General features: G+C 39.5%; 1 protein-coding gene across 1 annotated transcript in view; it reads right to left on the minus strand.

Moving 5' to 3' along the window:
* Positions 1–9872: 9872 nt before the first annotated feature.
* The window catches only part of LOC117379310 (kinesin-like protein KIF21A), an 82012-nt gene continuing 68832 nt past the window's right edge, over positions 9873–23052 (minus strand). Inside the window, exons 23-35 of the mRNA XM_033976003.2 lie at positions 22977–23034; positions 21397–21451; positions 20509–20735; positions 20000–20158; positions 19570–19602; positions 18327–18463; positions 16008–16092; positions 15826–15915; positions 15593–15751; positions 15395–15512; positions 14530–14700; positions 13936–14132; positions 9873–12940 (exon numbers count right to left, since the gene is read on the minus strand). Coding sequence (XP_033831894.1) covers positions 12883–12940; positions 13936–14132; positions 14530–14700; positions 15395–15512; positions 15593–15751; positions 15826–15915; positions 16008–16092; positions 18327–18463; positions 19570–19602; positions 20000–20158; positions 20509–20735; positions 21397–21451; positions 22977–23034 — 1547 coding nt within the window. The 3' untranslated portion in view covers positions 9873–12882. The remainder of the gene's footprint in view (positions 12941–13935; positions 14133–14529; positions 14701–15394; positions 15513–15592; positions 15752–15825; positions 15916–16007; positions 16093–18326; positions 18464–19569; positions 19603–19999; positions 20159–20508; positions 20736–21396; positions 21452–22976; positions 23035–23052) is intronic.

Here is a 23052-nt window from a genome sequence, read left to right on the forward strand (position 1 = left end):
ACACAGAGCGCCCCCTTACGGATCATATCCCACTCACACAGAGCGCCCCCTACAGACCTGCCTCTTCTCTTCTCCGACTAACTACAGCGCACCCTCGCCTCAGTCTGTTACCCATGTGAACACGGCGCCCCCTACAGCCTCATATCAACCTAACCCTCCAGCAACACAGCGCCCCCTAGAGTCTCATGTCATTTTAATTCTGAACAGAACGCTCTTCAAATAAATAACAGCGCCTCCTACAGTCCGCCGTCTTCTATGGATCAGATCAGCCTCATCTACAGCGCCCCCTATGCTTCAATCTGTTCTCCGACTGAACCACAGCGCCCCCTACAGATCAGGCTGCTTTTAAATTAAACAACAGCGCCCCCTAGAGTCCAGCCTCTTCTCAGACTGAACTTGAATTTATTTAAAACAACTTCAGCTGATCAAAAAGTCGCATAAAGTCAACAAAAAACAAATATACAGTAGTTCAGTGCTGCCCTAGAGCCTCATATTACACTCACGCGGCGCCCCCTGCAGTTACTTTATAATAACTACACCTTAACCAGTTTTAGTTTAATCGTTTTGGGTTTATTTTTTCAGAGGTTTAGTTTGTTTTCATACCTAACGAGGGAGTCTTTTTGCTCTCAGTCACCTGGGATACCGTCCTGTTGAAGTTGGACTGTAGATGGCGCTCCAATAAAACATGAACAAAGATTTAATTCATAATGAACAAATAGTTTAAGAATTCAGAACGGTTTGGACTAATGAGGAAGTAGGGTCAGTGTAATGATTAAGGAGGTGGAGCATTTACTTTATTTTATATTGACATTCTCATTATAAATATCTAATTATAAAAATGAAAGCTCAGTTTGTAGCGTTTAAAGGCAAAAGTGGGCGGGGCCGAATAAGGTCAGTCGACGTCTGTGTGATCCCTCAGTCGTCCAGGTCGACAGATTTTACTTTTGTATTTTACGAAGGTCAGGAGATGCTTGTAATCACTTCACACATTGACACATACATTGTTAAACATATCAGCTGTTTGTTCATTATGAATTAAGTCTTTGTTCATGCTTAATTAAGGCTATTTAAACTTGAAAGTGAAAGTATAGTTATTATCAAGCATCAGTGTCCAGTTCTTCTTTTAAATCAAAGAAAAAGGCAGCAGTGAATAATTAAAACGCCATTATCCAAAAAAAGACAAAATGAACCTCTTCTCAGTCTGACCCCTGACCCCTGACCTCTTCCTTCACTTCCTCATTCTGCGTTTTCTTCCAGCGTCCAGCCTCAGCTTCCAGTTTAAACGTTTGTATCGTTACAGGGGGGTCGACGGGGGGGGGACAAAGGGGTCTGTTGTCCCAGGTCTTAGGGGGCCCTATTCATTTATATTAGAGGGGGGCCCATGTGAGGTCGCTCGTCCCGGGGCCCCCAGATTTCTGTTGACGGGCCTGGTCATGAGTCTTTTTTCCGTGGTATTAGAAGAAATCGCTGTTATGTTAAAGGTTTTACTCATGATATTTATTTATTTACGTATTTATTTATGATTTTTCTACATATTTATGATGCACTCTAAACACGGGACTAAACCTGGACCAGACCAGGACAAAACGAGTACTTGAACACGGACTAAAACAAGTCTACATCAAGACGAAAGTGTGTGTGAACGCAGCCACTGTTCCATCCACAAGAGGGCGACATGCATTTCTGTTTCGGTCAAACTTAACGACACAGTATGTAACTTTTTTGGCAGAAAATAGACAAAAATACGAATGGAAAAAGTATTTAAAAAACATGCGTCGTTACTCTGAGGGCGCTTGCATCTCCACAAACCTGATCCTGCGCACGTCATCCTGCTCGTTTCCATGGAAATATTCTTCCAAAGTACGGCGCAAAACGTTTATCTCAGCGGCGAACGTTCCGAAGTTTAGTTTTAACTTTCATTTTCTATTTCCATGAGACCACCTCCAGAAAGTTACATACTGTACTTTTAAGCAATCGTCACGCTAATTGTTGTTCGTTTTCCGTGTATTACTTTGCGCGCGTAAGATAATCCGGCGCGCTAAGCTAAAACGCCGTATCGCCAGGACTCATATACTTCTGTAAGCGACGACTCGAGTGCGTTCACGATTCTTTTCCTCGTTTCCGTGAGTATTTCTCGTGTACCGTTTGCTCTATAGCCGTGTATTTAAAACCATGACTCACAGGCGGGCGGGCGACGCAGTACTCTCCCGCCGTCACTTCAGATCAGCTGTACTTTTATCATAATCGTCAGTATTGTAGTAGTATTTTACCGTGGTGATAGTAGCATCCTAACGGTGCTTTTTGGAGGTGCATGCCTTTGGTGTAGACCCGAGTACACCGAGTTTGTCCTACGTCCACGCGCACAACAATCCCAAAAAAAACGGTTTAATTTGTCCGAGCGTCAGTGTTTTTACCGTGAAAGTGAAAACATCATACACTTGTTTCGAGCTTAAAGGTGCGCTGTGTCACTTTTCAGCTGCTTGTCTCCATGGAAACGTCATTGCTTTGTATGGACGGCTCCACAGTACGGCAGTAAATGTATCGATCGTGCGTTTAACCATCCATCCATTTTCTTCCGATTATCCGGGGCCGGCAGTCTAAGCAGCGACTCCCGGACTTCCCCCACCCCAGACGCTTCCCCCAGCTCCTCCACTGGGACCCCAAGGTGTTCCCAGGCCAGCCGAGAGACACAGTCCCTCCAGCGTGTCCTAGGTTTTCCGCAAGGCCTCCTCCCTTTTAACGAATTACCTTAAAAAAAAACACTGTATTTTTACTCTCAGCGGGCTCGCATCTCCACAGATCTGACCCGTTTCAGCTGAAGGTGTCGCCTGCTCGTCTTCGCGGAGATAAGAAAAGCTGAAATTTAAATCTGTCAACTGGACAAATCGTTGTAGGAGTGAAGAAGTTTCGCTGCTCGTCCAAAACGCTGTAGTTCTACAACCAAATCTATCCTTAGACCCAAAGCAAACAGGAACAAAGAGAACAATAGGCAGGTTGAATATGGTTGTTAAGGCTGAAACTGGAGACAAAAGCTGTTTCAGTGTTGTTAGCGCCACCTTCAGACAGATATAAGGCAGTGTCCAGCAACTTTTTGTCCAGCTGACAGACTTAAATTTCGTCTTTTGCTCCGGATCTGACCTGGACGGTGAAGTTTAATGCCGTACCGTGGAATATTCCCGACAAAACAAACACGTGTTCATGGATACAAGCAGATAACGGACCGTCTAAGTCGCACCGTGCACCTTAAAGTGTAGTTCTTCCGTCAGTTGTGTTAAACGGCTCACACTCGCCGCTGTGCGTTTCATAATCTTTAGATGAACTTGTAAATAGACGACGTAAATGTTCACCGTGTTTGTTCTCGTCTCCGCGTCGGCGTCACGGACCTGTCTCATTCAAATAGTTTATGTCTCTGTTGTCGTCACGTTGTCCTGGAGACGCACACAGGAGCTGCAGACGCTTAAACGTGAAACTCGGGGAATCGAACCACCAACCGCGGAAGAACAAACCTTGTTCTCAAAGTCTGATTCTAATTGTGTCAGATTTAAACAAAAGTGGGCGTGGTTTGTGCTTGGACGGGAGATCGTGGGGATGACCAGGCGAGACAGCAGGGGGCGGTAGTGTGAACTGTTGTGTCCTTAGGCAAGACACTTCACTACAGCTGTGCAGAGTGAAGTGGAGGAATAATGAATGAACGGTTCAAATAAACGGCTCCTGTTTGTGTCTCCAGACTGTGACACACACATCATGTCACACACAAAAACATCTGTATCACATGTGTTTAGTGCAGTGGACTGTGTGTGTGTGTGTGTGTGTGTGTGTGTCAGTCAGTAGCTGTAGGGGTGTGTATATGTGTGTATGTATGTACATGTTGGTGTGTGGGTGTGTGCGTGTGTGTGTTTGTGGGGGTGTGTCTGAGTGTGTGTTGGGGTGTGTGTGTGTAGGGGTGTGTGTGTTTGTGTGTATATGTGTGTGGGGGTGTGTGACTGTGTGTGTTGGGGTGTATATGTGTGTGTGTTTGTGTGTAGGTGTGTGAATGTGTGTGGGGGTGTGTGTGTGTGTGTATGTGTGGGGGTGTGTGGGAAGGGGTGTGTATGTTTGTGTGTATATATGTATGTGTTTGTGTGTATATGTGTGTGTGTGTGTGTCTGAGTGTGTGTGTGTGAATGTGGGGGTGTTTGTGTGTATGTGTTTGTGTCTATGCATGTGTAGGTGTGTATATGTGTGTCTATGTATGCATGCGCCTGTGTGTGTGTCTGTATGCATATCTGTGTGTGTGTATTTGTGTATGTGTGTGTGCGTGTGTGTCAGTGTCTGAGTGTGTGTTTGCATGTGTGTGTGTATGTGTGTATGTATGTTTGTGTGTGTGCGTGTCAGTAGCTGTACGTGTGTGGTTGTGTGTATATGTGTGTACGTGTGTATGTGTGTAGGGGTGTACGTGTGTGTGTATTTGTGTGTCTGATCTGAATGCCTGGGATCACTGATCTAAATGCCTGGGATCATTAGCATGTGCTGTTTAAATCGTGTGGATGTATAAATTATGGAGAAAAGTTCCGGCGTGCCCCTTTTTGCAATAACGATGTGAAATATGAAACTTTATGTATAAATGTGAAATGATTTGACTTATTTTTGTGCTAAAGCTGTTAGCCTGAGAGGTCTCCATGACAACCGCAAACATCACGTCAGGGAAAAGTGGCTCATTGTGACTTTAAACACAACAGTGGACATGGACGTGGATCTGCAGCTACGGCGAGCTCTGAAAATGAACTTTAAAGCTGCAGTGTGTAACTTTCTGGTGGATATTTTGCATATCTCCATGGGGATGTCATTACTTTGCCTGAACCGTCCCACACTACGGCATTAAACGTAACTTGCATTTATTAATTTACACGTCGATTGCTCAAAAATACCACGAGCCTCTCCGTAGATCTGACCCGTAACATGACCTGCTCGTCTCCATGAGCAACACAAGTTTGTATCATATTGTGGAACATTCTAGCCAGCCAATAACATGCAGTAACATCTCCATGGAGACAAGAATGTGGCAGACCCTCCACAGGAAAAGAACCACAGTGCATCTTTAAGCCTTTTGTTGGCAATTTGTAACTGCACCACCTGCTTGTCGCCACGGAGATGGTTATTGCTTTGACATGAATGTTCCGCAGTATGGCACTAATTTATCTGTATTTTGTTTTAAACCAGGACTAAACCAGAACTAAACCAGGACTAAACCAAGACTAAACCAGGACTAAACCAGAACTAAACCAGAACTAAACCAGGACTAAACCAGGACTAAACCAGGACTAAACCAGGACTAAACCAGAACTAAACCAGAACTAAACCAGGACTAAACCAGGTCTAAACCAGGTCTAAACCAGGACTAAACCAGGACTAAACCAGGTCTAAACCAGGTCTAAACCAGGTCTAAACCAGGTCTAAACCAGGACTAAACCAGAACTAAACCAGGTCTAAACCAGGTCTAATCCAGGTCTAAACCAGGACTAAACCAGGTCTAAACCAAGACTAAACCTGGAGTAAACAGGACTAAACCAGAACTAAACCAGGACTAAACCAGGACTAAACCAGAACTAAACCAGGACTAAACCAGGACTAAACCAGGACTAAACCAGAACTAAACCAGGACTAACCCAGGGGCTAAATCGTGTCCTCAACTCAAGATCTGAACATTAATAACAAACAAATCAGGCGTCTTCTTTCCCCGGTGTCGCTCCCGCTAACATTAGCAACAGGTTTGATTGACAGCGTTGCTAAACTAGCAATGCGGGCGGGAAGGGGCGTTACCTTGAACATCCTCGCTCCTGATTGGCTCTTTAGTTGCTATGACACTCTCTCCGCTCCGTGTCCATGTCCAGTGTTGCGTTTTGTCGTAGCCGTCCACTTCCGCTGCACTTTTAACCCCAGACCGATGTCGTTGTCGCATCCGAGCACCTCTTCAGATATTTAACCCTCGTCACTGTGTCAGAACGGACCAAAATTATTTTAAAAACCCTTAAAATTGTGCGTGTAAAATATAAAATCACTTGTATTCTTCGGTACGATAAGCCATATTTGAACGACAACTCTCGCTGACGCACCGCGCGGTAACAGCCGAGACCTTTCCTGATTCTTCCATCGCTGTTTCCGTGATTTAAAACGTGTTACGATGTCCTCACTTTTCTCTATAAACGAGCTGTACGATAACGAATCTGCCCATCTTTGCAATAAATACTTTGCCATTTTTATTTAAAGGTCCGATATTACGCAAAACTGACTCTTTGCGCGGTTTAAGTCGTGTTTTAATGCTGTTACGTCGTCAAAAACAGACCTGGACTTGTGTTTTGTTTCATTCGCACATGTTTGAGTAACTTTTATTATTCGTCTGTAACGTCTCCAAAGTTCAAAATGTGCCGTTCCACCTTGTGATGTCATCAAGTGGTAGTTTTTTTGTAAGTTAACAGCTACTTTTTTACCTTTAGTTCAGTAGAAATTGACAATTCCAGGGCTGAAACGATCCAAATGATTCTAGAAATGAAGGTGTGTGGAGTTTAAAAACACAGTGGAGCACTTCCTGTTTTACCACATGATGACATCACAAGGTGGACAAGATCTGACACGTAACACGACCTGCTCGTCTCCACGAACAACACAAGTTTGTACAATATTTTGGAACATTCTATCTAGCCAATACAATAACATCTCCATGGAGACGAGAATAGAATGGCAGACCCCCCACGAGAAAAGTCCCACAGTGCATCTTTAAGTCTTTTGTTTTTGTATGTAACTGCGCCGCCTGCTTGTCGCCACGGAGATGGCTATTGCTTTGACGTGAATGTTCCACAGTATGGCACTGATGTATCTGCCAAATGATTCTGGTGAAGATGCGTGAAAACAACACAGAGGAGCACTTCCTGTTTTACCACACGATGACATCACAAGGTGGAACAGAGTGTTTTCAGTTTGAGAGGAGAACTCAAGCGTAAATCTGCTGGGTTTTTGTGTTAAACATGTGCGAATGAAACAAAAAAACATCCAGGTCTGTTTGTGATGTGGAATGAATGAATATAATGAATAAAAATACAAAAAACACTCTGTTCCACCTTGTGATGTCATCATGTGGTAAAACAGGAAGTGCTCCTCTGTGTTGTTTTTAAACTTCACGCATCTTCACCGGAATCATTTGGCAGATACATCAGTGCCATACTGTGGAACATTCATGTCAAAGCAATAACCATCTCCGTGGCGACAAGCAGGCGGCGCAGTTACATACAAAAACAAAAGACTTAAAGATGCACTGCGGGACTTTTCTCGCGGGGGGTCTGCCATTCTATTCTCGTCTCCATGGAGATGTTATTGCATTGCCAAGCTGGAATGTTCCGCTAAATGCTACAAACTTGTGTTGTTCGTGGAGACGAGCAGGCCGTGTTACGTGTCAGATCTCGTCCACCTTGTGATGTCATCATGTGGCGATACAGGAAGTGCTCCACTGTGTTTTTAAACTCCACGCACCTTCATTTCTAGAATCATTTGGATCATTTCAGCTCTGGAATCGCCAATTTTTACTGAACTAAAGGTAAAAAGCAGCTGTTAACTTTAAAAAAAACTACCACTTGATGACATCACAAGGTGGAACGGAGCATTTTGAGCTTTGGAGACGTTACAGACGAATAATAAAAGTTACTCAAACATGTGCGAATGAAACAAAACACAACTCCAGGTCTGTTTTTTTGATGAAGTAACAACATTAAAACACGACTTAAACCGCACAAGAGTCCGTTTTGCGTCATACGGCTCCTTTAAATTACTTTCACTTTCATTCCTGTCTGTATTTTGATGAAGCAGCTCTAGAGATCCATGTGTTTTTCTGACTGAAACGGGATCGATGCACGTTGAGTTGTTCTCTTTGTGTTTTTGTTGCGCGTGGGTGATGTAATGAGGTGTTTTTTTTTGTGCTTTCTGTTGTAAATGTGGCATGGGCCCCTCCTGTGTGCCTCAGGTGTGTCAGTGTCATGTTCTTCTTCGGTGTTTCGGCTGCTTCGGTGTGAGACGTGAGACGCATTTCTGTGTTTTTTTTCGATTGAAACGGATCATGTTTTTATTTTGTGTGTCTTGGTTCTGTCTGAAAATCAGGATTAACTGTTAATAAAAGTTTTATTCAGATGGTGTTTTGTATCTTTGTGTTCACTGCAGAGGGACGTAACATGGGGGTTTATTCATCAAAATCTATAAAAGTGTCTTATAAAAGTGTATTTTTACCTAATTTTGACCGTTTCAGATTGGACAAGTGATAGATTTAGTGCTCCGTTTGCATGAAAAAGTCGACCAACACCAACCGGGGTCTGTTTCAGGAAGCGGGTTTAGTCCAAACTCAGACTTGGTCAACTCCGAGTTTTCAGTTTCGCAAAGAGTTAACCTAAACCCGGAGTCAGTCGCCATGGCAACACGCTCTGTGAACTTCACCATTTTATTATTTATTATGATTTTATTTGCTTGTTTTATTTGATTTTATTGTTTTATTGGTAGTCGTTTTATTGCTTTTATATACATATTTATGATTTTAATTTTGCTATTTGATTCTAGTCTAAACGTTGATTTACTTAATTAGTTGTTTTTATTTATAATGTTTTTGTGTAGCAATTTGGAAACTGCATTTGTTTGTGAAACGTGCTCGATAAATAAAGCGGATTGGATTAACCGGAGTCTGCGGAATAGACTCTGGTTAGCAAAATTAGCGTAGCCACATTAGCAGTTTTGATGAACAGAGCAAACCCGAGTGCATTTATGACCAACAACAAAGTAGAATATTAACAAAAATAACATCAAAATTTAAACTCCGCCTCAGCACACAGCACCTCCCCCGAGCAGACTGAGGTTAGCTCCTTTTATTCACCTTATTCGGGCGTTTCCGTGGGCGCCGCCATCTTCTTTCGGTTCGTATTACTTTGTTTGGAGCTGCCGATCTTGACGGTAAATAATTTCTACAGGGACTAAAGAGCCGGTTTAAAGAGTCCCAGAGAATCGGTTCAGTGTCGACGTGTTATTGCACAAAAACATTGAACGTTCAACACAAAACAATTGACTTTATGTAATATCTTAGCGCTGAAACTTTTCCCAAATTCTCCATTGAAAGAAACGGGATTCCCACTTAACCAGAAGTAGGCGGGGCTGAAAAAGGTCAATAGGTCAAACCTGCCTGATCCGTCCAAAGCCATGACTTGTCACGTGACTTCCTGTCCCTCCAACATGGCCGCCGCCTCCTCTGGTTTACCGTTGCCATGGTGAACGCTCTTTTTTTTCTCTCGTGTCCTCTGTTAATCTCTGCGTTTTCTAACTCTCTAAACCCGCTTCATAAAACGGGAAAGTTTGGCACATGTGGTTTAGAAGAAAAGAGTTATGTGATGTAATACTGCCCCCATGTGGAAATAAGTGGTCTAACATGCACAGTTTTGTTTCATTCACATGTTTAACCTGCATATTTAGGCATTTTGATTTCTTTTCGCAAACTGAAAACACTCTGTTCCACCTTGTGATGTCATCAAGTGGCGATACAGGAAGTGCTCCGCTGTGTTTTTAAACTCCACACACCTTCATTTCTAGAATCATTTGGATCATTTCAGCTCTGGAATTGCCCATTTCTACCGAACTAAAGGTAAAAAAGGTCGATGTTAACTTGTAAAACTACCATTTGATGACATCACAAGGTGGAACAGAGCGTTTTGAGCTTTGGAGATGTTACTCAAACATGTGTGAATGAAACAAAACACAACTCCAGGTCTGTTTTTGAGGAGGAAACAGCATCAGAACACGATTTAAAGCTCATAAAGAGTCCATTTTGCGTAATGTAGCACCTTTAAAGATAAAAAACAGACCACACGATACTTGAAAAACAGGTGTAGCTGTATTTACACGAGGAGATTTACAGTAAAAACAACAGCAGAAAAACACAGAAGAAAAATTCAAATAAACCTAAAACCGTCGTAGTCCCACACAAAGGTCAGACGAGTCATTTAAGAACGGGCTCAGTGGGGATTTCACTCGCTCGTCGTCACAGGAAAAGCCAACGACAAACACTCAGATTTAAATATGAGGAGAAACACGTTCTTTCCAGTGCAGACACCGCCTCCTTTTACTCGTTTAATAAATAGGCCATTACACAAAGCAGCTTTTCGTACAGATACGTTTGGTTCACAACATTTCAAACTGCCTTTAATGAGCTGGAGAAATGGTCAAAATGATGAAGATTTGATGGTTTAACTGTGAAAATGCAGATGTTTTGACCTGGTTTGTGGTTTATCGGGGGAAAAGGAGGTCGTATTCACAAACAAACGTGTTGTTTTTGTCAAATGTTCAACATTATGTCGGTTTTGTGCACGTAAACCTCACTGTGAGCGTCACTACTTCCTGTTAGCGTGTCTACTTCCTGTTAGCGTCACTACTTCCTGTCCGGTTTTTATCTCTATGAGGTTTTTGCCGAGTTAAAATGTCTAAAATGATGAATGTCAGTGTCACATGTTAAACACAAATAAAATACTTCACCAGACGCTTTTGTGTTTAGAAAGAGACATGTTTGTGTGTCAATGCTAACGCTAATGCTAATTTTGAGGCATAATAAATATTAAAACACCACAAATTGAAGCACTTTTAAAAAAATCTGGCAATCTTTAATTAATTTGAATTTTAATAGGTTGTTTATTTTATATTTTACGCTTTTTAATAGAAGTTAGCATAAGCTTTGAGACACCGCGAGCTAGCTAGCTAACCGTGGATTGATCGTAGCCTTATAGCGTTTTATTGGTCATTTTTAAACTGCAAAAACTTTTAATATTTAACATGGAAAATCAGACCAAAATATGAAGAAAAACACAAACCAAACGACTTTAAACGAGAGAAATAAATAGTTTTGTACACAACAGTTTAACAGTCACATGTTAACGCTGCGGAAAAGCAAGAACACTACTGTACAGTACGTGTGTGTACAGTATACGTGTACTGTACAAATACATGTACTGCACAGTCACATATACACACACTTTATTCTATAGAAATGTGGAAAATTCAAGGTGCTCAGTAGAACATTCACATTACTCGGACTAGATACGACTCTCTAATCAGTACAGTAGTAGTAGTAGTAGTAGTAGTAGTAGTAGTAGTTGTAGTAGTAGTAGTAGTTGTGTATAATGTCTTGAGATGTTGAGAGGAGGGAACAAAAACATTTCTAAATCTCACAAAGTTTGTAAAGTCCGACCCAAACACACGTGAACGTTTCAAACACATGACGGATCAGATCAGGTGCAGCTCGTGTTTTACAGCAGGTAAAAAAAAAAAAAAAAAACAACAACTCGAGCTCGACACGTCTGAAAAAAACACAACTGCAAAAGATTCAAGTAACATGAGCTGGACTGGGTTAGTAGAGTTTAAATAAGTACTTCAAAAATGACACTATTGACCCAGAAACTCACACATTTTGAGACTTTTAAACAGAGTTGGTTCTAACATGAAATAAACTGTACAACTGCAGAATTCTATAGAGTACTTCTGTAGAGTACTTCTATAGAGTACTTCTATAGAGTACTTCTATAAAATACTGTGGAGAAATGTATTCTGACGACATTTTAAATCAAGACTAACTGGAACTGCTTATGGAGTAGTATTTAGTCATTAGAATTTTGAAAAGATATCGAAATCTTTACTAGAGAAATAAAAGTAATAGTAGTAGTAGTAGTAGTAGTAGTGCTAGAAACAGTAGAAAAGTAGTAGTAGTAGTAGAAAAGGCAAAAGTAGTAGTAGTAGAAATGGTAAAAGTAATAGTTGTACAAATGGTTAAAGTAGTAGTAGTAGTAGTAGTAGTAGTAGTAGTAGTAGTAGGTGTTGTAGTAGGTGTAGTAGTAGTAGAAATGGTAAAAGTAATAGTAGTACAAATGGTAAAAGTAGTAGTATTCTTTCTATCTTTCTTATTCTGTAAAGCACTTTGAATTACTGCGTACGAATGGTTCTATACAAAGAAACTTGCCTAGTAGTAGTAGTAGTAGTAGTAGTAGTAGTAGTAGTAGTAGTAGTAGTAGTAGTAGTAGTAGTAGTAGTAGTAGTAGTAGTAGTAGTAGTAGTAGTAGTAGTAGTAGTAGTAGTAGTAGTAGTAGAGGCAGATTGTGAGGAGGTGCAAGAAAAAAACAGATCCCAAACTTCACGCTTCTTTCTGTTTGGCAGGATTAACTCTACTTTAAGACAGTGGCTCAGTCGGTAGAGCGATTGTCCAGTGATCTGAAGGTTGCCGGTTCAAATCCCGCTCTCGACACATCACTGACTCCTTCATGTAAAGCGTTTCGAGTGACTTGAAGGTGGAAAAGCTCTATATAAAGTCGTTAATAGGTTGCGTTCACTTGTAATTCATGACCTATAGTTGAACAGGTCCAAATTTTAAGGTACAATTTGCCTTTAAACCGTCAGATTTCACATGTTTTGAGCCGTTTTTTTATTTAAACCTTTAACAAAAATCAACAGAAATGGATTTTGGCGTCAAACGGACCTTTGTCCACCACGAAAATCGGCATCGGCAACGTCGTGAACGCAATCTATTGATCCCAGAGACAAAAAAACCCAACAGCGATAGACTTAAAACAGGTTCACAGCTTAAAATCACTTAAGTAGAACTAGGAAGGACTTGAATTAGCAGAGAGTTTACGCGTTTAAGACGAGGAACACGAAGGACATTTCCTCTCAGTGGCTCAAACGACGTCCAGCCAATGCATAGAAATAACTCCCAACATTTCAGCGACTGCAGTTTTCAGCGAGAACTCTTCAAATCCCGTTGTTTTTCTTGAGGAAACGTCCGTGAGTTGGTTTTGTCGAGGTGGTTTTTACGACGTTTGGAGCGATGACGATTAATAACGGTTAATACAGACCCTCCTCCAGTGAACCTTTCGCTTCCCAAATCCGGACTGTGCGATCACTGGAACAAAAGGAAGAACAAAGGAATGCACAAAAGGTGAAAATGTTAGCGCTTTTGACATCTGGTTTATCGATATTTTCCAGTTTAACCGTTTCAGCTGTGTTCTGTGTTCTCTTCTTTCACAAAAACGAAACAAAAAACAACTTTAACTGTCTCTCCAACTGAAATAATTCATAGTTTTGTAAAGTAATTTGCGTTTACAGGATGTCTACATGATTTAATTTTGATTTTAAACTGTTTTATTAATGTGTGTTGCTGTTACAAAAATGCTAAGCGCTTTAACGGGTTTATAAGACGCCATTAACGAAATACAATAAAATACAAAAGACTAGCTGCCAGACGTGCGTCACAAACACCAACGGACTCATTTAAACAAACTCATTCGACGTTTTTTCCGGGTTTTACAGAGAAATGAAGCCAAATTGTAAACGTTAGAACGAAACAACCGGTTCATCTTGTCGTCGTCGTTACACCAGAACATCTCAGGGCACTGGGGGAACGTTTCATCAAATAACGGATTTAGAAATTCATCATAAAAGCTTCAGCTCAAAGTCAAATGAAGCTAATCGAGGCTAGCAGTTATAGCGGCTAATTTGGAGCAGAACGCCATATTTGGAATTCCAACTGTGAGTATCATAGCAACCAAAGAGCCAATCTGGAGTGAAGCTGCTGGAAGTAACGTCCAGGGCTTAGCAACGCTGTCAATCAAACCTGTTGCTAACGCTAGCTGGGGAAGTAGTTGCCCGATTTGTCTGTTATTAATGTTCATATCTTGATTTACGGGTAAAATAGTGAAATAAAAACCCCATGATCATGTAGAGGGTTAATACGAACATTTAAGACCAAAATGACGAGTCTAACAGCAGCAGAGAGGGGCCACGGTTTTCTAACGTAAAGTGAATTGGGGCCGATAACGCACTTCCTGTTTGCGACACGGCGGCTAGCGGGTTAGCATACGTCCATTTACATAAACAGTCTATGGTTTATCAACTCACTCTGAGGCGGTGAACAGTTGGCTGCTGTTGGTGGCCAGACCGTTTATGGGACTGTCATGCCCCTGGAGCTCACCGAGGGGCGCTAGTGAGTCAGCGTGCCACAGCCGCAGCAGACCCCCTCTGCACCCGCTCAGCAGCACAGAGGCCCCGGGCACCAGACCCAGGGCGGCCGCCCAGTCTGAGGGACCGGACACCGACTGTGGACACGACACAGAATATTATGCATTCAATTAAAAAAATTAAAATAAAAAAAATTATAATCATTAAATTAAATTAAAATGAAAAAATAAATAATAAAATAAAATAAATATAAAATAAAAAAATAAATAAATAAATAAAATATAATAAATAAATAAATAAAAAAATAAATACAAATAAATACAAAAATTATAATCATTAAATTTAATTAAAATGAAAAAATAAATAATAAATAAAATAAATATAAAATAAAAAATGAAAAAATAAATAAATAAATAAAATAAAAACATAATAAATAAATAAATAAATAAATATAAATAATAGTTCCATATATTTACTTCATATATTTGGTGTTTAAATACATACAGAGCGCACATATTTCATCTCTTTCCTGACCTGTAGGAGGCGTTTGCGGCTGACGTCCCACTTGTGTATGGACTGGTCTCTGGAGCTGCTGTAGAGCACGTCTCCGCTCACACTCAGAGCCTCCACAGAGTCCTGGTGAGAAGGTTCCAGTGTGTGTCCAGAGGTGAGGCTGCCCTGAGCCCCCTCCGCCACCTCAAACATCTGGGACAGAAGAAGAAGAAGAAGAAGAAGAAGAAGAAGAAGAAATGAAAACACCAAAAGAAAAATAAAATCTGTCAACTGGACAAAACGTTGTAGGAGTGAAAACGTACAGTCACCGCCGAACGCTGAGGGTGACGTCAGCTGTTACAGAGACACGAGCGACGATTTTCTAAAGTGAATCGGAGCCAGAGTCGATCACTTCGTATTTGGAACGCGACGGCTAGCAGGTTAGCTACGTCCATTTATATAAACAGTCTATGGCAAACACGGGCAAATCCGGCCAAACGAGACCAAATTATATTAAAATAGGTCAGGATAAACCTTATTCACAGTTTTTCTGCTGTGTTTATTTAACTGAAATTTAATTAATACATTTGGAAAACTATTTGTACAAAGAGCCTTGTATATTCATGTTTCGCTCCATGTTACAGGACAAATCTCTACTGTAATAAACACATATATATCCTGACCTGGCCCCTTTGTCAACTCTTTGAACCCTTTGTGGCCCCTGCGTCAAAACGTTCATCTGTGGGAGCTGAAATCGCACCACCAACCTGACAAACTTACTCTTACTCTCACTCTACTGTAAATATACATGTAGGTAAAGAACGTACTGGAATATAAGCGTGTCTAAAAGTACTGGAATTATTCTGTTTATGTCATTAAAACACAGTATTTACAAAAAAAACTCAACCTTGATGTGATGATCCTTGGAGCCGGTGAGCACGATGTCCTGTCCGTTCCCCAGTTTGTCCACAGTGAGACACACGACCGGCCCCAGATGCCCCGTGAGCTTCCCCGTGGACGCAAATCTAAAAACAAAAACAAAAAAATCTATGAGTTCTATAGAATTTTTTAAACATTTTATACGAATGACCAGTAGAGGGCGTACTTTCGTAGGTCCCACATGCGGACGGCGTTGGCGGCAGCGGCGTATAAGAAGGTTCCAGACGGGTTCAGGGAGATTTGGTTGATTTGACTCTCTCCTGGAGGAATGGACAGACTCCGAGACGAGGAACAGCTGTCTCCAGAGCTCACCTGTCCCGACGACCTGCGGGAAAAACCAAACCAACAGACCTGGAGTTGTGTTTTTGTTTCATCCGCGCACGTTTGAGTCGCACTTACGTCAGCGTGCGGATACACTTCGCCGAGTCCCTTATGTCCCAAACTTTGATGAAGGCGGTGGACACGGTGAAGACGAGACTGGACGTGTATCTGGTTTAACACAGAAGTATTCAGTATTCAGTATAAATACCTCTCTGCGCTTGTACGGCTTCAGACGACGTCATATTTATCGTTTTTCTTACTTGACGGACACGACGCTGCTCGGGTGATCGGCCAAAGACATGATCTCCTGCCCCGTCACCAGGTTCCACACTTTACACGTTCGGTCTGGGAGGAAAAGTCACACAGAGTCAGGTTTTAATCAGTTTTAAAAAGTAAGTGCCTTGCGAAAAGACACAACAATAGCACCGAGAAATTTCCTCTTTTCAGCTGTGGGGAAAGAACAAAACAAAATAAAGTAGTAAAGTTCTGTACTCGAGTATAATTTTTACATATCTGTGCTTTGTCTAAGTACATTTAACAGTGGATACTTTTTTCTTTTACTTGAGTACATTTGACAGTAGTATCTGTACTTTCTACTCCTCTACATTTTTTAACAGGACCGAAAAATACAAGTATTTAAATAAATAAATAAAAACAGCTAAGGAAATCTCAAAATCTGCGTGAAATACTTTACATTACGTTTACATATGTTTAAAGTTGAAAATACTTTTACTTAAGTAGATAATTAAGTAGATACTTTTACTTTCACTTGAGTATTTTTTGCTCCAGTATCTGTATTTTCACTTAAATAACAAAATTACTTAGAAAAAAAACAAAATGAAATAACTCTACTAAACATTTGTCTTTGTTGTGGTATCTGTACTTTTACTTAAGTAGATTTTTCATGTGATACTTTTACTTTAACTTGAGTATAACTGTACTTTTACTGCCCCCTTCTGGCTGGAGTAAGTTCTTCAGTGAGAGCATTTACACAGACAGAAAAAATCAGAATAATAATTAGATTTGATTTACAAACACAAAATAAATCAGATCATCAAAAACACAGACGGATAAAGAAACAACAAAGTACAATTCATTTTAAAATAAATTTGTCTGTTTTTTGTTGACTTTTATGTGAAGCACTTTGTTCAGCTCAAGTTATTTTAAAAGTGCAACAGAAATAAACTTGACTCTGGCTCTAATTCACTTTCTATTGAAAAACCGTGTCTCTTCTCTCTGTCCCTGCTGCTGTCAGACTCGTCATTTTGGTCTTAAATGTTCATATTATCCCCGCTCTACATGATCCTGGGGTTCATTTTTTAAGTTTTTTTTTTTTTAAGTTTTTTTTATTTTTTTTTTATTTAGAGTTTTTTTTATTTTTTTTATTTGTATTTATTTATTAATTTTTTGTAATTATTTTGAGTTTTTTTATTTTCTTTACTTTTTTTTGTTATTTAGAGTTTTTTATGTTATTATTATTATTATTATTATTATTATTATTATTATTATTATTTTAAACTGTCCCCTCTCTCTATACCTGCTGCTGTCAGACTCGTCATTTTGGTCTTAAATGTTCGTATTAACCCTCTACATGATCCTGGGGTTCATTTTTTAGGTTGTTTTTTTAAGTTTTTTTTTTTTTAGTTTTTTTAAGTTTTTTTTTTTATTTAGTTTTTTTAAATTTTATTTTTATTTGTATTTATTTATAAATTTTTTGTAATTATTTTGAGTTTTTTTATTTTCTTTACTTTTTTTTGTTATTTAGAGTTTTTTATGTTATTATTATTATTATTATTATTATTATTATTATTTTAAACTGTCCCCTCTCTCTATACCTGCTGCTGTCAGACTCGTCATTTTGGTCTTAAATGTTCGTATTAACCCTCTACATGATCCTGGGGTTCATTTTTTAGGTTGTTTTTTTAAGTTTTTTTTTTTTTTTTAATTTGTTTTTTTTTTTTTTTTTTTTAGTTTTTTTAAGTTTTTTTTTTTTATTTAGTTTTTTTAAATTTTATTTTTATTTGTATTTATTTATAAATTTTTTGTAATTATTTTGAGTTTTTTTATTTTCTTTACTTTTTTTTGTTATTTAGAGTTTTTTATGTTATTATTATTATTATTATTATTATTATTATTTTAAACTGTCCCCTCTCTCTATACCTGCTGCTGTCAGACTCGTCATTTTGGTCTTAAATGTTCGTATTAACCCTCTACATGATCCTGTTTTTGTTTTGTTTTTTTCTATTTTGTCTGTAAATCAAGATATGAACAATAATAAAGACACTCACTCCCATCTAGCGTTAGCAACAGGTTTGATTGACAGTGTTGCTAAGCGCTCGCTCTCTGCTAAACCAGTGGTGTGGGCGGGAAGGGGCGTTACCTTCAACAGCCTCACTCCTGATTGGCTCTTTGGTTGCTATGATACTCGCGGTCGCAATTCCTAATACGCAACTCGGCTCCGAATTCGCCGCTATAACTGCTAGCCTCGATTAGCTTCATTTGGAGCTTCACGCTGTGGGTCACGTCGCACTCGCTCAGTTTGTGATGTAAAAACACACGTGACCCGGCGCCTCGTTTACCTTTGGACCCGGTGAAGAGCAGGTCGTCGGTGGCGTCCACACACAGCACGGGTTTGGTGTGTCCCTCGGCCACATACACACACTGCAGTTTGGCTCCGCGCGAATTCTTTTGGGTCGTGAAAGGGTTGATCACACCTCTGGAAATAAAACGGACAGTTTATATCACTTTTCTCAAACTGTAACAAGACGTATGGGCTTTGGATGTTTTTTTTTTTTTTGGTTTTTTTTTTTAATGGTAAATTTATGATGATTATTTGTGATTATTTATGTTTTGATTTGTGTGATTTTAATGTCTTTCTTATTCTGTAAAGAACTTTGAATTACCTCGTGAACGAATTGTGCTGTACAAATAAACTTTCCTTGGATCTTCCGGGGTTTCAGTGACATACATTTAGTTCAAACGGACGCCATTTTGAGGACTTTTGATCATTCAAGGATAGTGAAAGTAGTAAAGTAGGTAAGCGTACTTTACTTTTACTTATTTTTAACACAAAAAATATACAAATAAATATACAAATAAAAACACCTAAAAAAAAATCAATTTTATTTATTTATTTATTTATTTTTAATTTTTTTTACATAATTCAGAACAAAACTGTCTCAAGTTTGGACACACTCTCAGTCAGTGTTTCTTTTTTTTTTTTTAATTTTTTTTACATTTTATAGACACCAAATATATGAAGTAAGATATATGGAAGTTTGTAGTACAGAAATGACTATTAATTTTTATTTTTTTTAATGTATTTTATAATCAAATCCTCAAAATATCCATCATTTACTTCATCAAAAACATATTAAGTTTAGCTATTTCACGTGTTTTTCTTACTTCATATATTTGATGTCGTCTGTGTGTGTAGAAAATGTAGAAAATTAGTAAAAAAACCCAAAAAAAACCCAAAACACTGAATGAGCGGATGTGTTTAAACTTTAGCCTGGTAGTGTTCTGTATTTTCCAGATTATAAGTCACACGTTTTTTCATAGTTTGACTTATAATTCACATATAAATCGCATCTGAGTTTATATTTTTTGGTTTATTATTATGCATTTTTGGCTGGTGTGACTTATACTCCGGAAAATACGGCTCATCTTTGTAAAATATATGAAACAGGTGTAGTCCGGCTGGCCAGGCTACTTACTCCACAACATCATTTTCACTCATAAATACCAGGATTTATAGTTTTGGTAGAATTGAATTGACACGCTATAAATAGTGTAAAAAAATATGAAATAAATGTTGCGTACCTGTGTCCTTCAAATACAGGAGACTCGTCCAACCTGAAAAACACAGTTCGGTTTTAAAAGTCCAATATTTTACGCAAATCTGACTCTTACGAGGTTTAAGTTGTGCTATAATGTTGTTTACGCATCAAAAACAGACCTGGAGTTGTGTTTTGTTTCATTCACACATGTTTGAGTCACACTTTATTATTAGTCTGTGACATCTCCAAAGCGCAAAATGTGACGTTCCACCTTGTGATGTCATCAAGTGGTCATTTTTTTTAAGGTAACAGCTGCTTTTAACCTTTTGTTCGGTAGAGATTTGCACAGTCTCAGCCTAAATCTGCAGGGTTTGTGCGTTAAACTTGTGTGAATGAAACAAAAAAACACAACTCCAGGTCTGTTTGTGACGAGGAAACCTGAAAAGTCGTTCTTCTGTCGTCTTTAAACTCACGGCGGCGCTCTGTGGTCGCTCCCTTTTGTCCTGTTGTCCGTCGTGTTGTGAGTCACAGACAGAGGAGTTACGGACACTTTCTCCTGAATCCTCCTGCGGGTCATCGGCGAGCGCTCCATCGGCCTTTTCTCCGTCGCCGTGGGAGACCTGCACCCGCCGCTGTCCACAGAAACGAACAAGGAGCTGAACTGATTAACCTCAAAATCATTTAAAGTGGAACTAAAATAAACGAGACAATGAGTGTATTAAAGTAATGCATTTAAATCCATAAAGTATACAGCCTCCCTCTCTGTTTAGTCCAGGTTTAGTCCTGGTTTGGTCCTGGTTTGGTCCTGGTTTGGTCCTGGTTTAGTCCATGTTTAGTCCAGCTCTAGTCCAGCTCTAGTCCAGCTCTAGTCCAGCTCTAGTCCAGCTCTAGTCCAGCTCTAGTCCAGCTCTAGTCCAGGTCTAGTCCAGGTCTAGTCCAGGTCTAGTCCAGGTCTGTTCTCTGTGAAAGGTGTTACACTCACATTCCCACAGTCCTGTTTGTCGCTCCACACGGGGACACAGTCTGTTCTCTGTCGGGGGCGTGGCCCGTCACGTGACCCGTCATGTGACCCGGGGCGTCCGCGGGCCCCTCCGGACGTTCGCTCAGAGGCAGCAGAGGGGACGGGAAGTCTCCTGTGGATGACTCACAAAACCCGTCCCCAGAGCTGGCATAAAGCAGCTCCATCTGAGTGGTGGTCCTGCGACGAGCCTGGGACGAGAGACGAGCGGGACGGTCAGACGTGTGTGTGTGTGTGTGCGACGAGCCTGGGACGAGAGACGAGCGGGACGGTCAGACGTGTGTGTGTGTGTGTGTGTGTGTGCGACGAGCCTGGGACGAGAGACGAGCGGGACGGTCAGACGTGTGTGTGTGTGTATATGTATATATGTATATATGGATATATGGATATATGGATATATAGATAGATATTACATATATGTGTGTGTGTATATGTATATGTGTGTGTGCGTGTGTGTATATGTGTGTATGTATATGTGTGTGTATATATATATATATATATATATATTTTAAAAGGCATTTAAAAGTGCCTTGTGTCGTGTTTTTGTGTCATCTTTATACATGTTCAAACTATTTAAAAATCAATAAAAAGAAATGAATAATAATATTTTTTATTCATTCATTTTAATTCTTGCTACTCATTATTATTATTATTTATAAAAATGCACCGATCCAGCTTCTTTAATTCTGATACCGATACCGATACTATGGCTTTAAGCATCAGCCGATTCTCCACATCAGTCGATACCAGAGCAGAGACTAAAAACTGCATTTATTTAAATAAAACAAATAAAATAAGACAAAACTGATCCAAATGTGTTACGTAGCTTTAAGTAACGATACACAAACTGACCTTGTTCCTTGGTTTAGTTTCACCGCACAACTTCATTAAATCTGAGGCCAGTGTGCTGAAAAAAAGCAAAAAAACAGATAAATACAGTAAATTTAGTATTTTTTTCTTCTTTATTTAACCATTAAAATGATCTGATGTCCAGGTGAGTCCAAGCTCCTCCCACAGACCTGCTAACATGTTTTTTTAATGTTTTTTGTGATCACCCAAAAGTAAAACTACGCAAATTCCAACTGCAAGTATCATAGCAACCACAGAGGAAAGACCCTGCGCTGTCCGGGACTCAAACCAAGAACCTTCTGGCTGTGAGGCTGAAGCACTAACCACTTTTTAACAACTGAATGAAGCTTTCTACGAATTAAATATCAATTATTGGCCACAACAATGAGACAAATTGGATATTAGCTCAAACAAATCGATATCAGAGTGAGTCGGACGATGGTTTATATACATCATGTGTCAAACTCAAGGCCCGTGGGCCAAATGCGGCCCACCACGTCATTTTATGTGGCCCGTGGCAAAGAAAATTTAAAGGTATGATCAGTTTATCAGGAGATACACAGTTACACAACCATTTTTCATATCTATGCAAATCCATAAGCAATATTTTTAACTTGAATAAGTAATAATAGTAAGTTAATAAGTAATAGAAGTAGTTGCATTTATTTTACAGCACATTTAGTTACAATTAGTTCCATTTATCTTACAGTCAAATCTGGCCCTTTGAGATTGGTAGTAGAAGTTGTAGTAGTAGTAATAGTAGTCAAAAGTATGCAGTAGAAGAGATAATTATCCCTCTACATATAGAAACTGTATTGTATGTGTGTACCGTATTTTCTGGAGTATAAGTCGCACCAGCCAAAAAAAATAATAATGAAGAAAAAACACATATAAGTCGCTTTTTTGGGGAGATTTATTTGACAAAATCCGAGACCAAGAACAGACATTTTATCTTTAAAGGCAAGATATAATAATAAAATAGAGAACGACAGGGTGAATATCAGTACATCACGCTAATGCTAACGCTAACGTAACACATTTATATTTATTCAGCCACATGAAGCACAGACAGAACTGAACACGTGTCTGGTTTGTTAACGTAAGATATTAACAGTTAATCAAATAAATAAAGAAGAAAAAACAAGCGACAAGTCTCGAATTCTTCATCCTCAGTGCCGCTTCTGAACATTTTACTATTTTCTTTTAGGGGCATTTTTGTTCAGTCTTTCTCAGACGTCTTTTAAATCACCGTAATGTTGAAATTTAAAATGTTCAAAGGTTCAGGAGAAGTAGATACTGGTGCATAAGTCTAGAGCGCCCTCGTGTGGTTCAGTGTGACAATAACGAAGACGTGAACTTATACATTTTAATAATTTCACATATAAGTCGCACCTTTGGACAAACTACGAAAAAAGTGACACTTATCGTCCAGAAAACACGGTACATGAACACAAGTCAAGTTTTTTAATATATCAGTAGTAGTAGTAGTAAAAGTATGCAGTAGAAGAGATGATTTAACAGTAAAATTGAAGCTTTTACTCTTTAAATAGTATTGTAAGCGTATGTAAAGTTTTTGTACTTACTGTCCTTCGGTGGCTGGACTCGGCGTGGACTCGTCGCTGCTGCTCTCGTCTCCATTTTCTGCACCGAAAAACAAAA

The sequence above is a fragment of the Periophthalmus magnuspinnatus genome, chromosome 12 (assembly GCF_009829125.3).
Source record: "Periophthalmus magnuspinnatus isolate fPerMag1 chromosome 12, fPerMag1.2.pri, whole genome shotgun sequence".
Taxonomy (NCBI): Eukaryota; Metazoa; Chordata; class Actinopteri; order Gobiiformes; family Gobiidae; genus Periophthalmus; species Periophthalmus magnuspinnatus.